The 16,152-nt window shown below is 44.6% G+C and overlaps 1 protein-coding gene across 1 annotated transcript in view; it reads left to right on the top strand.

Moving 5' to 3' along the window:
* Retreg1 (reticulophagy regulator 1) overlaps nt 1–16,152 on the top strand; it is a 140,414-nt gene that overhangs the window by 38,618 nt on the left and 85,644 nt on the right. Inside the window, exons 2-3 of the mRNA XM_015497367.2 lie at nt 1,723–1,829; nt 9,084–9,114. Coding sequence (XP_015352853.2) covers nt 1,769–1,829; nt 9,084–9,114 — 92 coding nt within the window. The 5' untranslated portion in view covers nt 1,723–1,768. The remainder of the gene's footprint in view (nt 1–1,722; nt 1,830–9,083; nt 9,115–16,152) is intronic.

Here is a 16,152-nt window from a genome sequence, read left to right as displayed (position 1 = left end):
TTCTCCCAAATGACTCATCATTTTATTTTCTTGCTCTATAGCTTTGGCTTTCTTTCTGTGGCCAGTAGCAGAAAGACATGGAGCAGCATATCATTCAGAACCCACCAGCATCTGTTGCCCTCCTGTCCCTTCTGTCTCTTCTCTCTCTTCCAATCTCCCAACTCTCTCCTTCTGCTTTTACCTCCTGCTGGGGCCACCCCAGGCTACCCGGGAAGCCACAGACAACTAACCTTCACCAACTCTGGTCTTCTGTTCATATGTATCCACCAGGTGCAGCAGCCTCTATTTTTCTCTGAATAACATCCACCCTCCCAAACCAAGTTCAAGTGCCACTTTTATAAAATCCTCCTTGATTTGGAGTTAATCACTCCTTCCTTGATGCATCTTGCTCTTTGTCCCTATTCTGCTACAGCCCCTAAGAGTGCTGTAGACTTGTTTATCTTCACCCATGTTTGATGGGAGAGTAAGCTCATAGAAGGCAGTTGTTACTGGAGTACCCAAAGGTTCCTTGGTTGAAGGCTTGATCCCTAGTGCAGCCATGTTCAAAGGTGGGGTTTGAGAGAGTGATTGGATCCTGAGGGCTCTGACCTCATCAGTGGATTAACCTTTTGAGGAATTAAAAATGTGAATGGACTCAAGGTGGAGGTGGAACAAAGTTGAGGGGGCAGGTCCCTGGGGACATATCCTTGAGGGCTGTATCTTGTCCCTGTCCCCTTCCTGGATGCCATGAGGGGACAGCTATCCTCCACCATATACTTCTGCCATGGTGTTCTCTCATCTCAGGCCCAAAGCTATGGAGCTGGCTAATCATGGACTGAGACCTCTGAAACAATGAGCCCAAACAAACTTCTCCTCCTTTACGTTGTTTTTCTCAGCTATTTTGTTCCAGTGACAAAAAGCGACACATCATGCATGTGTCCTTCACTTCACTGTACACCCTTGTCACCATTATTAGACGTTTGTTGAATTGATTTTTGTATGAGTTCTGATGACACCAGTGTTAATATTAACGGGCAGCATGGCCATTTAACTTGTGTGGAGTAGGAGCTTCAGCCTCCAGTCTCAGATGAAGGCTCGAGGCTGCTTGTGACTTCACTGTCATTCCTTTTCTTCTTAAACCCAGCCAAAGACAGTCCTGCCAGGTTTGCGACCTATTCATGGTAAACAATATTTAGTTTGTTTTTCTTTGGAGACAAGGTGGACAAGGAGGCTGGCATCTTGAAGAGGAAGTATTAGCAAATCTGATCCTCAGTGCCATTTATAAGAGATGGGAGAAGGGGAACTCAGGGCATAGACGAAAAACCTCAGAGAACTGTGAGACAAGGGTGTCCAGCCATCCTGTCTGTGGAACATCCTGCCTCTCAGGCTCTTCAGCCAGCACAAGAGTGCTTCAGGTCACTACCGAACGTACCTGCTGAGGGAGAAGCTTGTCACTGAGGGTCTTGCTGGCTCATTCCCAGGAGAGCAAATCTCCTGCCTGAATTAGAGGTGAGCGGAGAAAGCCCAGCGCAGGATGCATGTGGATCAAGGGTGTTTATTTTGCTGGCTTTGGTATTAAATAATTTTTGTGCAGTTACATCGGCGTGGTTTTTGAAAAGAAAAATCATTATTGAATGCATTTTTTTAATGTTGTTTCGTGGTTTTGGACAGGCAGAAAACCTAATTCTGTTAAAAATGAGATGAAAATCCTCACATTGAAATAATGATGTTTCTCTGTTACAGGTTCCTTGCATTGACTCCATGGAGAGTATATCATCTGATTTCGGTCATGATCCTTGGGCGTGTTATTATGCAAATAATAAAGGATATGGTTTTGTCTAGAACAAGAGGTAAGAACACTCAAGATTTAATTTTTATGGCATTTAATTCTCTCAACTCTGAATGTCTGATTCTTGTGAGGGCACACTAACCAATTATTCCTTTGAATATTCCTTTGAACAGGAAAAGCAATAGATTGTATAGGTATTGATTTTGCTATTTTCAATATAGTAGTTTATTTAACTGATTCATAGCTTCAACTACTGCCTTTCTATTGGCTCTAAGTGCCATTTCAAATACCACTTTGATATGTAAGTAGGCTGCAGTGAGGATAGCAGTTAAATATTTATTACATCCTACTTGATGAAACTGGTCCACTGGAAAATGGACACGTTTATATAAAATTTTTTTTCTGCCTCAATGAAGAAAAACAATTGAGGATTTAAAAGCAAATGATAGAGAGAAAATTTTAAATGAGTAAACGATCATGAAAAATGAATAAATTTCAAACATTAATTTTAAAAGTGAGAACTTACAGTATTTTAAATTTTGCTTAAATTTTTGAGTAGGTTAACTATATTATAAATCAAGCTATCCATAGTTGGAGAATGCTGTACCATGAGTGTTTGAGCTAGTTTTTTGTAAGTGGGCAAAAATCCCTCCTGGAAGTAATTGAGTCCCATGAAGCCAAATGGAATAGATAGATTTGATCAAAATTAGCCCAGAGGAGATTGTAATCAGGCATTTAATTTCACTGAATATACCCCAACTGGAGACAGAGTTTTGGTTGAGACCCATGTGGACCAATGTGTTTAAGAACTGCCCAGATGTCTCATCCTGGTGGAGATATTGAGGTCCTTTTTGCAGGAGGCATGTTCTGTTCCCTAACACCCACATGAAACCAAGAATGCACACAGTTACAGGTTTACCATTGAGATATTCTGTGGATTTGCTTTAAATCTGGTTTACTTAACATCTTTCTTTTCTTAAACTAAATCATTGTGAAAACAATTTTTAGGAAGTTTGCTTTACATTAGTGTGTTTCCAGATTTGGAAGCAATTCCCTCTTGCTTAGCATCTTGGAAGGTGAACACATTTGTTTTTGTTCAGTTAATGTGTTTCATGAATCTGAAGATTTCGATTATACTCTTGTACACATACTTCCCTTTCTCCCTCTCTCTCCCTACCCCTTTCTCTCAGAGAGCAGGCACTGAACTGCCTCAGCTTCAACCTGAGCAGGTGCTCACTCTGATTCTTCCTGCTTGCCACATATGCACTGAGGTCACCTAGAGGCAGAGCATCTATTTCCTTGATATTGTGCAAGGCTTTGTTGAGTGGTCTACAGCAACCCCTTGTTTCTTAACCATTTTCTCAAATAAACTTTTATAACATGCTCCCCCTCTAGAACCTCTGGGAGGGGAATCCTAGAAGTTATAGCCAGTTGCAAGTTTTTTCAGCAGCCATATTATCTTGGTAGACCCAGCTGATCCACAGAGGAAGCTGAGCATCTTGGTGCTTTGAGTTGTATGACAAATCTGGTCCTCATCTGGGCACAGGTTATAAATTGTAGACAAACATAGAAGACTAAGACTTGATCTCTGTGTGAGGGGCCAAGTGTGAGAAAAGGGCAATTAGGGAGTCTTTCAGCTTCCATTCTGTGGACCTACGAAGATCTTAAGTTTCTAGTTTGACTTCCTGACTTGATGGGTTACACAAAGGCAGAAACTTCCTTCTCATGAATTATAGGAAAGCTGTACATCACAGAGATTCAGTCCTTTAAAATATTATGGAATTGAAAGAATGCCAGCCTAAAGAGTCTAATTCTCATACTGGGTCACTCATTTCTAGCTGTAGAGAAGCCATATAACAGACTGTGTTAGTTTCCTGTTGCTGCTGTAACAAAATACCACCAACGCTGTGGCTCAAAACAAAGAAAGTTCTTTTCTCGCAGTTCTGGATGCCACTTGTCCAAGTTGGTATTGTTGAACCAAAATCAAGAAGTCAGAGATCTGGATGCCCTCTGGAGGCCTTAGTGAAGAATCTGGCCTCTCCTAGCTTCTGGTGGGTTCTGCCTGTCATCTATCCTCCTCAGCCTGTCTCTACCAAGTGCACTTGTGATTGGATTGCCTTTGGCGCCCACCCGGGTGGCAGGTGATCTGCTCATCTCACATTCCTTAACCCAACCACATCTGCAAGGCTCTCTTTCTGTATGAAGTCACATTCCCAGATTCCAGGGATGAAGATTTGATATCTTCAGGACGGTGACTCGGCCTACTTTACCACCAGAACCTCTTTATCCTGCTAAATGGGGGAACCATCCTCACACCAGGGGGTTGTATGAGGGCCATTTAAGAGCATGGAACAGAAGTACTTTTGGCACAGTGGCCTCTCCTCTGCTGGCGGACACAGATTCAGGATAGCACGGTGTCTGTTCACTGGTCAGTCATTCTGGGTTGAGTTCCTTCTCTGCCAGGCACTGGCTTCCATGGGGATCTAGACACGCCAGGCTCTCTGCCCAAGCAGAGCCCTTATGGTCTGCCCTGGGGGACCTGCCTTTGTCTCAGGCCTGTCTTTCTCTCAGGGTTTTCACTGGGTGACATTGCTTTGAATATAGCATTTCTCTGCAAGAAAGAAGAAAAAGGAAGATGGAATTCATTACTGTGCTTTCCCAGAGCTCCCCAGTCTGCGACTGAGAAACCCTGGTGACTCCTCAGACTCCTTTAGAGAGTCTTTAGGACAAAGACCCCATTGAGCTGGTGAATGGCTGGCTGAGCCTGTCGGTGGGGGCTTCCAGCACAGCGCACTGCCATGATGCCCAGTCCCAGGGAGGCACAGAATCACTCCAATGGATGCAGATGTGGTTCTGGTAGTTCCATGGCTTCAGTCAGAGCCGTCAGCCACTCTTGGCAGATAGCTGGCTTGTGTCCACCACAACACCGGGGAAGACTAGGCCGCAGGGCCACCGGGCAGCTCTGCTACTTCCCCCTGTCTCAGTCACATTTGTGACTGGAGATATTCACGATCTTAATTGAACTCCTCTCCCAGTTGTTATCTTCTTTAAACCCTCTGACCAAATTTTCAAGTGCCGTGTTATTACCTTGGTGCATGTTGCATAGCAGTTCTGGCTGGGACTTTTCTTGATGACTGAACATCTGCACCTAGTGACTAGTCCCCCATCACCTTCCCCCTAGGACCTGGCAACTACCTTTCTTTCTTTTTCAAAAATTTTTATTGGTGAGTCTTAATTATACAGATTGGTGGGTTTTATCGTGGGATGTTTGTACATACATAAAAATGTAATTTGATCAATTACCACTCTATTTTCTACTTCTGTGAGTTTGGGTACTCCTAGTTATTATGTTTGGTACCATCCTAGGTGCTTAATATGAAATAGAAAGCAGTTGGGATGGGGGAGCAGAGTTATCATCAAATGAATGAGCTTTTGTGAAACCTAAGGGAACCCACATCCTATTGTGAGTGTCTGGTCTGAGTAGGCCATGCTCTGCAGCAGATCTCTCTCCTTTCTCTCTTTAACAGGCTCCTTGAGCACATGTGCCCCTGTGTTAATCCATCATTTCCGCTCTGGGGAATTCTTCTGTGCCATGGAGAATTCTTCTCCCATTCCTAAACTTGATCATGACCACCTTTTCTTTCTCCCCTTTGCAGTAGAACCAGCCACTTCCACCCCAGGCTCTCTTTAAGATCTTTAGCTACAGCTCTGTGGATAGGAAGAGGGCTTAGCCAGTGTTCCCCTCACTCCCCAGGGCTACCAGTGGGAAGCATTTGCAACCACTATCCCTTTAGGCCTTCTCCCTTCTGCAAAATCTGGACTATCTGTTTATGCCACTTTCTGAGCATTCTTGCTGCTATGGAATAGGGATATGTAGGGCTTGTGGTCCACTTAGATCTTCATGTACTTTCCATTGATTGTGGTTCTCTCTGGCTCAGATGATGGCTGGATGATCACCTGCTAGGTAGCTTCATCTTTGATCTTAGCCTTTGGAAGTACTGTATGTCCACCATTTATAAAGTCTGAAATTCCATTGCCACTGCACCCTCCACCTACCCTCCCTGGCCCCTTGCTCCTGCTGAGCTGGCTCGGGGACTCTTGATTTACTCTTCCTGCTCAGCCCCTTGCCTCTCATACACTGTCCCCCAGCCCCTTCTCTGCTTATTTCCCCAGTCCATGCTCAAAGACTGTAGAGATTCTGACCTTGCTATTCTAAGTGTCCTTGTTCTCTTGTCCACCAACCATACTTATTCCGCCAGGTTAAATAACAAGACAAGCAAAGCACTGTCTGCCTTCCCGACTCTTGGCTGCAGAGTTGTTATGGAAATGTCATGTGTTAAGGTGTGCTGATGTCTGTAGAATTGAGTCCATCCAGCTCCCAACTCTAGTTGGGACCTCACTATTGCTCACAATTGCCTGGGTTCTCTTGAGTTGTTGTTGATTTGCTTTTATATGCCACCTAACTCCAAAGAGTTTGAAGGGACATAAAACATAATGCTGTTTACAAGAGGTCTATGAGAGGAGCATAAGTCTAACAGAGTAACATTTCTGAGCAACAGGTTTATCCCTTTGCTTACAGGCAACCAAGGCAAAAAGGAAATCAGATTAATTGTTCAGTTCTCCCATGTAAGTACTAACCAGACCTGACCCTGCTTAGCTTCTGATATCAGACAAGATGGGGCATGTTCAGGATGGTAGAGCTGTAGACTTAATTGCACAGTTCTGGTGGTCTGAGGAAATGCAGAAAACAGTTTTGAGAAACTTTTTCCTGGAAGTTAACTTATCACCTGGACCTTTGATAGGGGATTGTGAAGAACATAAGGACAACACCTTTGACCCTTTGTCTGATTGACCATACAGAAATGTTCTCATGGCCATTTATTATTTTGAGTATAATATCAAGACTCAGTCACCAGGTGTGCTGGCACATGCTTATAGTCCCAGGGACTCTAAAGATGAGGCAGGAGAATCTCAAGTTTGAGACTAGCCTCAGCAATTTAGTGAGACTCTCACTCAAAAAAAAAAAAAAAAAAAAAAAAAAAGACTGGGGATAACTCAGTGATACAGCACCCAGGGGTTTATTCTCTAGGGCTGCAAAAAACAAACAAACAAACAAAAAATGAGCCATTGAAGACAGTCACTGGAGATTTTAAAAAGCAAATTATATGCATGTCTATATACTTTCATTTGTGCCTAGACATAAGCTTGTACCTAAAGAAGACTAGATATAAGGTAGTTGTAATTTTGTGGATTGGTCTCTGTGTCCTCTATTCTATACCACTGGTCTACCCGCCTGTTTTGGTACCAGTACCATGCTGTTTTTGTTACTATTGCTCTATAGTATAGTTTGAAATCTGGTATTGCTATACCACCTGTTTCACTCTTCCTGCTTAGAAAAACTGGAAATCCATATGCAACAAAATGAAACTGAATCCCTTTCTCTCACCATGCACAAAAGTTAACTCAAAATGGATCAAGGAGCTAGGAATCAAACCAGAGACTCTGCATCTAATGGAAGAAAAAGTTGGCCCTAATCTCCATCTTGTGGGGTTGGGCTCCAAATTCCTTAATAAGACATCTATAGCACAAGAGTTAAAATCAAGAATCAACAAATGGGACATATTCAAACTAAGAAGTTTTTTCTCAGCAAGAGAAATAATAAGTGAGGTAAATAGGGAGCCTACATCCTGGGAACAAATTTTTACCCCTCACACTTTAGATAGAGTGCTAATCTCCAGTTTTTTAAACAACAAAAAAACAAATAACCCAATCAACAAATGGGCCAAAGATCTAAACAGACACTTCACAGAGGAGAATATACAATCAATTAACAAGTACACAAAAAAATGCTCACCATCTCTAGCTATCAGAGAAATGCAAATTAAAACCACTCTAAGATACCATCTCACTCCAGTAAGAATGGCAGCCATTATGAAGTCAAACAATAACAAGTGCTGGCGAGGATGTGGGGAAAAAGTACACTTGTACATTGCTGGTGGGACTGCAAACTGGTGCAGCCAATTTGGAAAGCAGTATGGAGATTCCTTGGAAAGCTGGGAATGGAACCACCATTTGACCCAGCTATTCCCCTTCTCAGACTATACCCAAAAGACCTAAAAAGAGCATACTACAGGGACACAGCTACATCAATGTTCATAGCAGCACAATTCACAATAGCTAGACTGTGGAACCAACCCAGATGCCCTTCAACAGATGAATGGATTAAAAATGTGGCATTTATACACAATGGAATATTACTCAGCATTAAAAAATAACAAAATCATGGCATTTTCAGGGAAATGGATGACACTAGAGCAGATTATGCTAAGCGAAGTTAGCCAATCCCTAAAAAAACAAATGCCGAATGTCTTCCCTGATATAAGGGAGGTGACTCAAAACAGAGTAGGAAGGAAGAGCATGAGAAGAAGATTACCACGAAACAAGGAAAAGAGGAGGGAGGGAGAGGGAGGGAGAAGGGGAATTGCACGGAAGACGGAAGGAGACCCTCATGGGTTCACAAAATACATATATGATGGTGGGAGGGGGAAGGGAAGAAAAAAAAGAGAGAGATAAATGTCACAGTAGAATGGGTAGAGAATAGTGATGGGAGGGGAGGGGAGGGGGGATAGGGAGGGCAACAGAATACAACTGACACTAGGATTGCTGTATGTATACACATGGATGTATAACCAATGTGATCCTGCAATCTGTACACGTGGAAAAATGAGAATTCATACCCTATTTGAATCAAATGTATGATATGTCAAGATCATTGTATTGTCTTGAGCAACTAATAAAAAAAAAAAAAAGAATGACTAGATAAAAATCTCCCTTTTCCAGTCATAGTTGTCTCAGTTTGCCAGGATGGTGCCAAGACTCACCTTCAAAGCCACCTCTATTATTCATGCTCCCTGGAGCAGCCACATACTCCCCCCCGCCCCCACCCTCATGGTTACTCCTTTTGTGCGGTTCCTGCTCTGCCTCTCTGGGTTCACATTTACTGGAGCACACATTTGGTCTGCCACATTGGACAGTGAAGCCCCTGAGGCAGGGACTGTGTGTGCTGGAGCATTCCATCCCTCAGGGCACCTACTCAACTGTTTTGCATGTAGTAGGATTTCACTAACTTTTTTTTGTGAATTAACTGCCTGAATTAGTCGTGGCACCAGCAGTATACATCATAAGATCTGATAGTCTGCCGCGCTTAAAGATCTCAATGTTCCACTTTACATATCTTGTAATATTTTTAAGTTGGGAAATGCCTCAGGAGAGCGCAGCTTGGTTAAGTCTCTCATTTTCCTTCTCCCTCTTGCAGGTGCACAGTTGTGGAGAAGCCTCGGCGAAAGGTAGGAGACTTTCTTTCAATGATATATGACTAGTGGAGGGGAGGGTGCAGGGGAGGGTGACGGAGCTGCCCGGACGTGGCTTTGACATCATATTTTTAGTGACGGGGACCTAAGTCCTATAGTAATTTACAGGAGTGGAAAAATAAAAATACAGTGAAACTGAGAACAAGATAAAACTGGGACTCATTGTAGGAAATGCTTCATATTTTGTCTTAATATTGGGGACCTTGTGTGGGGAGTGCATCGTGCATGGGGGTTTGGAAGTGAAGGGAGGGAGGCATTTCGCTTTGGGACTTCCTTTGAGGCTTCGTTTTTGGGGTGTGGACAGTGCTGCAGTGGTGGGGATCGAGAACTCTGCTGGAATGTTCCTGAGGGTTAGACATGCTGTCCATCTAGAGGACTTTGGGGTGGGGGAGAAGATGGGGAGGGGTGAGCGGCTGGCAGGTGAAGCGCAGTGGAAACTGAGCAGCCGCTGACCACTCGCCTGCCACGGCCAGACCTCGGCCCGATTCATTTAGCATCATCTGCTGGCAGCAGGAAGGGCCTGCTCCAGTGGACGAGGACAGGGTTGTTGCAGGTGATGAGGGTTCACTTCACCCCTTGGACACGTGGGAAGCAGGAAACTAAGGACAGTGTGGGGATCAGTCTGCAGGGAAAGGAATGTGTGTAGGGATTGGTTTTTTATAAAACCCATTCTGCCTTAAAATACATATTTGTGTGACTTAGAAAGGATGGTTGGGGTACTGGCCTTGCGTCAAGTGGACGTCATGAACTGGGTGTGTGAAAAGGAGGACAAAATAAAGTCACAAAACTCCTACACGAAATCATTGCTATTGCCAGGCGCAGGCCCCGTTGCTGACATCTGGCTTCAGCATGGTGATGGATTTCAGGTCATGAAGCAGAGCCTGTGTGCTCTGATGGACCTGAGTCCCTGCCTTGTTCAGGGTCCCTTAGTTCCTACCTAATGCTGCTTTGTGGTTCCAGCATCCCACGTGGGACATCACGCTGGGCTAGCGGTTCTGTCTCCTCAGGCTCTTCTGGGCTATGATGTCTTTCAGACTTTCCTTATTTTTGCTCATCTTGATGTTTTTGAGGAGCACTGGTCAGGAGGCCTGTTGTGGTTCCCCCCAGAGCTCACGTGGAGGCAATGCAAGAAGGTTTAGAGGCGAAATGACTGGGTCATGCAAGTTTTAACCTGATCAGTAAATTAGTCGCCTGATGGGATTAACTGGGTGATAAGCAGGCAGGTAGGGTGTGGCTGGAGGAGGTGATCTCTGGGGGTGTGCCGTTAGGGTTTATATTTTGTCCCTGGCAAGTGGAGCTGTCTGTCTCCCTCTGCTTCTTGGTGTCATCTCCTGAGTCCCTTTCTCCCCCACCCCCTTCTGCCATGATGTTCTTCCTGACCTCTGACCCACAGCAATGGAGCCGGCCATCTGTGGACTGAGACCCCTGAAATCCTGAGCCCCAAGTAAATTTTTCCTCCTCTAAAACTGTTCCTGTCTTTTGGTCACAGCAGCAAAAGAGCTGCCTAAAACGAGGCCCCTCTTGAAACCTGTCTGCTGTGTTTCTCGTGGCTAGACTGGGGTGACATGTTTGGGAGGAGGCTGGAAGCCAGGGGCCATTTTCATCACACTGTGGCAAGGGGACATGCTGTCAGCAGGATCAGGACTTGACTTTAGCCTGATTGCCTGGCTGAGTCCTGGTGCAGCTGCCTCCGGCTGGTTCTCTGTGAAGCAGGAGAATCTATTTGGGAAGGGAAGGTTAGATCAGAAGGTGGCAGTGAGAGCACAGCCAGGGAGCAGAATCCGAGTGTAAGGACAGTCCATGGAGGTAGCTCTGGGCACACCCTGCCTCCCCAGCCTGGCCCCAGGGCCTGCTCCTAGTCTCGCGCCCCCCCCCCCCCCATGAATGTGCTGGGCTGTCCTGGGTCTTTATCTTAGGCTCTCTGTACCTGGGTTTTCCCATTCATCAGATGGCAGAACTGAGGCTTGTTCTCTAGTTGTGGTTGGGAGAAGGTTAGACCAAGTGAGCTGCTTGAATTAAGGATTAAAAAAAAAATAAAAACAAAAAAACCTGGGGCTGGGGCTATAGCTCAGTGGCAGAGCACTTTTCTACCCTGTGTGAGGCACTGGGTTGAATCCTTAGTACCACATAATAAGCAAACAAAACAAAGACATTCTGTCCATCTACAACTACAACAAGATTAAAAAACAAACAACAAAAACCCGTGATTTTCAGATGCAAAATCCTTCCAGATTCACGTTTACTCAAATTTGACCAGTGTCATCCCTTGATATGATTTGAACGTGTCCCTTAAAGTTCATGTGTCAGAAACCTAATCCCCAGTGCAACAGTGTTAGGTGCTGGGACCTCACTGGAGGAGCCTAGGTCACAAGGCCCCCACCTCAGGAATGGCCCTATGCAGCTAATAAAAGGGCTTGAAGCTGCAGGTTCCTCCTCTTCTTCTCCTTTGCCATGTAATGACACAGCAAGAAGCCCTCACAGGATGCAGCCCCTCATCTGGTGAATGCTTCCCAACCTCTGTTCTTTATAAATAACCCAGCCTTAGGTATTCTGTTATAGTAGCACAAAAGGGCCCCTGATCTCTCTCCTTCTTTCTTGGAGTCCTTGCCATCCACAGTCCTTCTGAACACACGTACAGCTTGTGTTGAGAAGTTTTACTGTGTGTGTTCTTTTAATAGAGAAGCCATTTTATTATTTGATAATGATTTGGAAAAAAAAAATAGTAATGAGCACAACAGGACCACAGGACTCACTCTACTACCAGTTAGGTTTGGTCATAGAGAAATAACTCCTTTTTCTGTGTCCTTTGTTAGACAGATAATGTTTTTCTCCGTAGGGAGGGTGCTCAGGCATGACAAAGGAAATAGCCTTTTAGGAAGGGTCTCATTCACTGTCCCCTGGGTGTTTTTATCCTTTTCCTACCCTTGAGGCTACTGATCTTGCCAAGGCCCACTCCTCTCCTGGCCTCAGTTAGGAGGGAAGTAAGATTCAGTCATCTCAGATGTCCTGCCCAGGTCTATTTGCGGGTCTGTGCGTCTCTTCCATATTGTTGTCTTCATGTTTTTCTGCGGCCAGTGACTCTCAAACTGATTTAATTTATCCTGGAATGAAACTTGTCTGTATCTGTCCTCTGTAGTCTACAACCTGAAATACCATTCTCCTCGTTGGAGGTGTGAAATTAAAATGTTTGTGCCTTGAATTGCTTTGAGGATGATTCGGTGTGTTGTGTACAGGGATCCTTAGCATCTGGCCCTGGGGAGAGCTTATGTTTTTAACAGTGAAGAAGTAAGAAACTCTTTAAGGATAGAACACAGCAGCTGATCAGCAGATCCTTGGCAGCAGAGGGAGGTGCTGCTGTGCTCTTGAGGACTGTGTGGGACCAGGGTCTTTTCACTTTCCATCTGGGATGCCCATCGGGACCCTCACCCTCACCTCACTGGCAGTAGCTGGGAATCCCCCTGCGCCCATGGGCCCAACAGCTGAGGCTCTCAGTTAGACAGCAGGGCCTGTCCTGCCTCTTTCCAGTGCTGCACTGGATCCATTTCAGCTGGTGCTGGACCATAGAGTAAGTCAGGCCTTCTGCCCCTGTGCTTTCCATTGCAGGAGGAGCATTAAGGAGCATCAGTTGCATTAATTTCAGTTTGAAAAGTGGATCCGAGCACTGCACTCACCATTCAGTGCCATTAGAAAGCTTTTTGAATTAAAAAGAAACTTCTTCCTCCCTTCTTCTCTGCAGTCCTGAGACTTGTCCTTTCACAGAGTGTTATTTATTCTTTGGGAAAATGTGCTTTCATCATCATCTAAACTACCATAAAATATTCAGGAAGGTGGTGACAGCTCTTGCCCAGGAAACAGCTCTTCTGGACACTTGGGGGTATCCGCAAAGCTCTCCATGTTTCACTGAACTAATACATAGTACTCAAGCCAGGGTCTGATTTCCAGTGGTCTCATCAACAATAAAAATCAGATGATTTTAATCAGATGCCATTCACAAGTCAGACTATGTACACGGAAAACTCATTTGTCAAAATGTAGCTGTCGGTGGGTGTGTCCTGAGAAGGGCTCCTGCGTGGCCTCCTTCTTCCCCAGGCACTACCAGTAGGATCTGAGCAGGATCTAGTCAGAGCCATCTGTCAGCTGAACCAAATCAACATCTTTTATGGTTCATTCCTAGCACTGACTTGAAACTTGGTTCACACTATCATAGTAGCTTTTTATTTCTGCATGAAACTACGGCAATTGATTGAAAAATCCTCTGTTTAAGAGAAAACAAGAGTGTTACCTTGTCCCGCATGCGTGTCTTCTAAAAATGTAAAATTGCCTTCAGTGTGTCCAGGTACTTCTCAGTAAGTATGAGTTATAAAGACACATCTTCACTTATATATAACAATCATTCAAAATGACTCTACTAGTTCTTTAATAGTTTGTTCATTGTCACCCAGATTAAGAGATGGGTTGTTTTCATCTTAATTTTTTTTTTTTTTTTTGATACCAGGGATTGAACCCAGGGGCACTTTACCCCTGAGCCACATCTCCAGCTGTTTTAGTCAGCTTTTTCTCTGCTGTGATTAAAAGACTCGACCAGAACAATTGTAGAGGAGGAAAAGTTTATTTGAGGGTTCATGGTTTCAGAAGTCTCAGCCCATAGACAGCCAGCTCCATTCCTCAGGGCTCAAGGTGAGGCAAGACAACATAGTGGAAAAGTGTGGCCGAGGGAAGCAGCTCACATTGATGATCAGGAAACAGAGAGAGAGAGATTCTACTTGCCATCAGGTGATTAATTCACTGATTGGGTTTAAGGCTCTCATAACCCAATCATTTCTCCTCTAAACCTTCTTGCATTATAACACACATGAACTTTTGGGGGACACCTTACATCCAAATCATAACACCAGCCCTTTTTAATATTTTATTTAGAAAGAGGTCTTGCTGAGTTGCTTGAGGCTTTACTTGAATTTGAGATCCTCCTATACCTCAGCCTCCTGAGCTGCTGGGATTATAGGCATGCACCACCACACCTGGCATATATCTTATCTTATTGTTTAGTACCAGTTTACAAAAAAAGTTTTCTTTGTGGCAATGAAATATGAAATTTCAAAATTATGGCCGAGAGCTGTGGCATTTTCTCACAGATATTCTAGATATCCAGATGCTGCTAACAGCATGCTATCTGCAAGAAGAGGGTGGTGACCTTCCAATAGTGCAGATGGTGACTGGTGTTTGGTGGCCTCCCCTTGACTGGACTCTTGAGAGCAGAGTACAGAATTAACAGGGTAGGTCTGTCTGGGGCCAAAGGTCCAGTGAGAGAGCCATCAGCCTTTTACTCTGGCGTGGTTGAATCGCAGGAGTTCCTCCCGGCCCTCTCACTCCCAGTCACTCTCTCTCTGTGTTCTCAGAGCAGCAGTATGTGGCCCAATTCTGAGAATGAAAGGCCCATTTGTCTGGTGGGCTTCACCCTAACTGCCAGCCAAGCATCCCGGTGCTTGTGGATTTGGAAGGGCAGAGAGAGAGGATCCAGGAATCATTGGATGTAAAATCCAAGTCCTGGTGTTGTCCCAGTGCCTAGGCCCCGGGCAGATTGGAGCCATTGAGTCAGAGGTGACTAGGACATTAAATCCCAAGGTCAGCATTATACCACCATCACAAGTGACAGCCATCTAGCCTTCACCAAATTGTCTCCTCTGAGAAGTGGAGCTTAGAACGCTGTTTTACATTCCGTCATCTCATCATTCATATCAGAACCGTATAACAGGCTGGCTGACCTGGATTCCCACGAGGAGTTGATAGCCTGAGAGCTTCACTCCCTTTCGTGTTAGTACAACAATAGTTCTGACTCTCAAGTGTTGAAAACTATAGAATTTAGAGTTTTAATTTTTCTAATGTGACTTAAAGTCCCCTTGTAACTTGCACATTGTAGGCCTGGACCTTGTACCTTGCTAGTAAGCATAGTGTGGGAAAGCTCTAGGTTTTAGTTTTATGATTGGTGACCTATAAAGAGGGAGTCACAACCATGAGTTTGTTTGTTTTTTTAAAGAGAGAGAGAGAGAGAGAGAGAGAGAGAATTTTTTAATATTTATTTTTTAGTTTTCGGTGGACACAACATCTTTATTTTATTTTTATGTGGTGCCGAGGATCGAACCCAGCACCCCGCGCATGCCAGGTGAGCGTGGTACCGCTTGAGCCACATCTCCAGCCCTCTCCATGAGTTTTAAAAGGAAATCTTGTAGTAAAGTAAGCCAAATTTGATTGGGTTAAGTAGGAAAAAAAAAAGAAGAAGAAGAAAAAGAAATAGCCAGTGACCTTTGGGATCCTCTGGCCCCGGGCATAAGCACATTGTGCCTGATCTGTCTCTGGCTGGGGATGACTGGGGAGCCCAGGAGCTCAGCACCACTTTGAAAGTCCATCCCTGTCAAAATAAAAGCTCGAATAGGCCTTTCATTCCTTTTTTAAAAAAATAATAATTGAGCACAATTCTGTAGTCATCTATTGTAAAAGGGAGAGTCAAAGCCCTTTTCTTTCTTCCTTACAAAAGAAGGGACCCATTCATCGGCACACAACAAACCCTTAGCAGGGCTGCAGGGATTGGGCTGCAGAGTTCCCCATCCAGATTCTGATCTGTTGCGTTCATTTTTTCAAGTTGCACTTTGAAAATGAGACCTGTTGAAGATAAGTGTTGCCGCAGTCTGGCTGGGCACAAAATCACGAGCCACTCAAGCAGGAACAAAGTTTATTTTTTGAAACTGCCGCCAATGTCCGGTACCGCCCGGGCAGATTTTTTCCACCCACGCGGCCTCCTCCCGGACCCGCAGAGAGTGCTCCTCCCCTGGAACTCCCTCCTACTGTACTTCCCCAACCAATGGGAACTCTCCAGGAGTCCCGTAGCCGGCCTAGGTGAACAGCAGGAGTCCAATATCCATATGAATGCAAATCTTAACATAATCATATCATCTCAATGGCTAGCTGGCGTCACCTTTCCACCAAAAATGCCATGCATCATATACTTGGCTCTTAGCA

The sequence above is a fragment of the Marmota marmota genome, unplaced genomic scaffold, assembly GCF_001458135.2.
Source record: "Marmota marmota marmota unplaced genomic scaffold, marMar, whole genome shotgun sequence".
NCBI lineage: Eukaryota > Metazoa > Chordata > Mammalia > Rodentia > Sciuridae > Marmota > Marmota marmota.
Note: the sequence above shows the minus strand (reverse complement) of the source record. Positions and strands in the feature narration are given on the sequence as shown.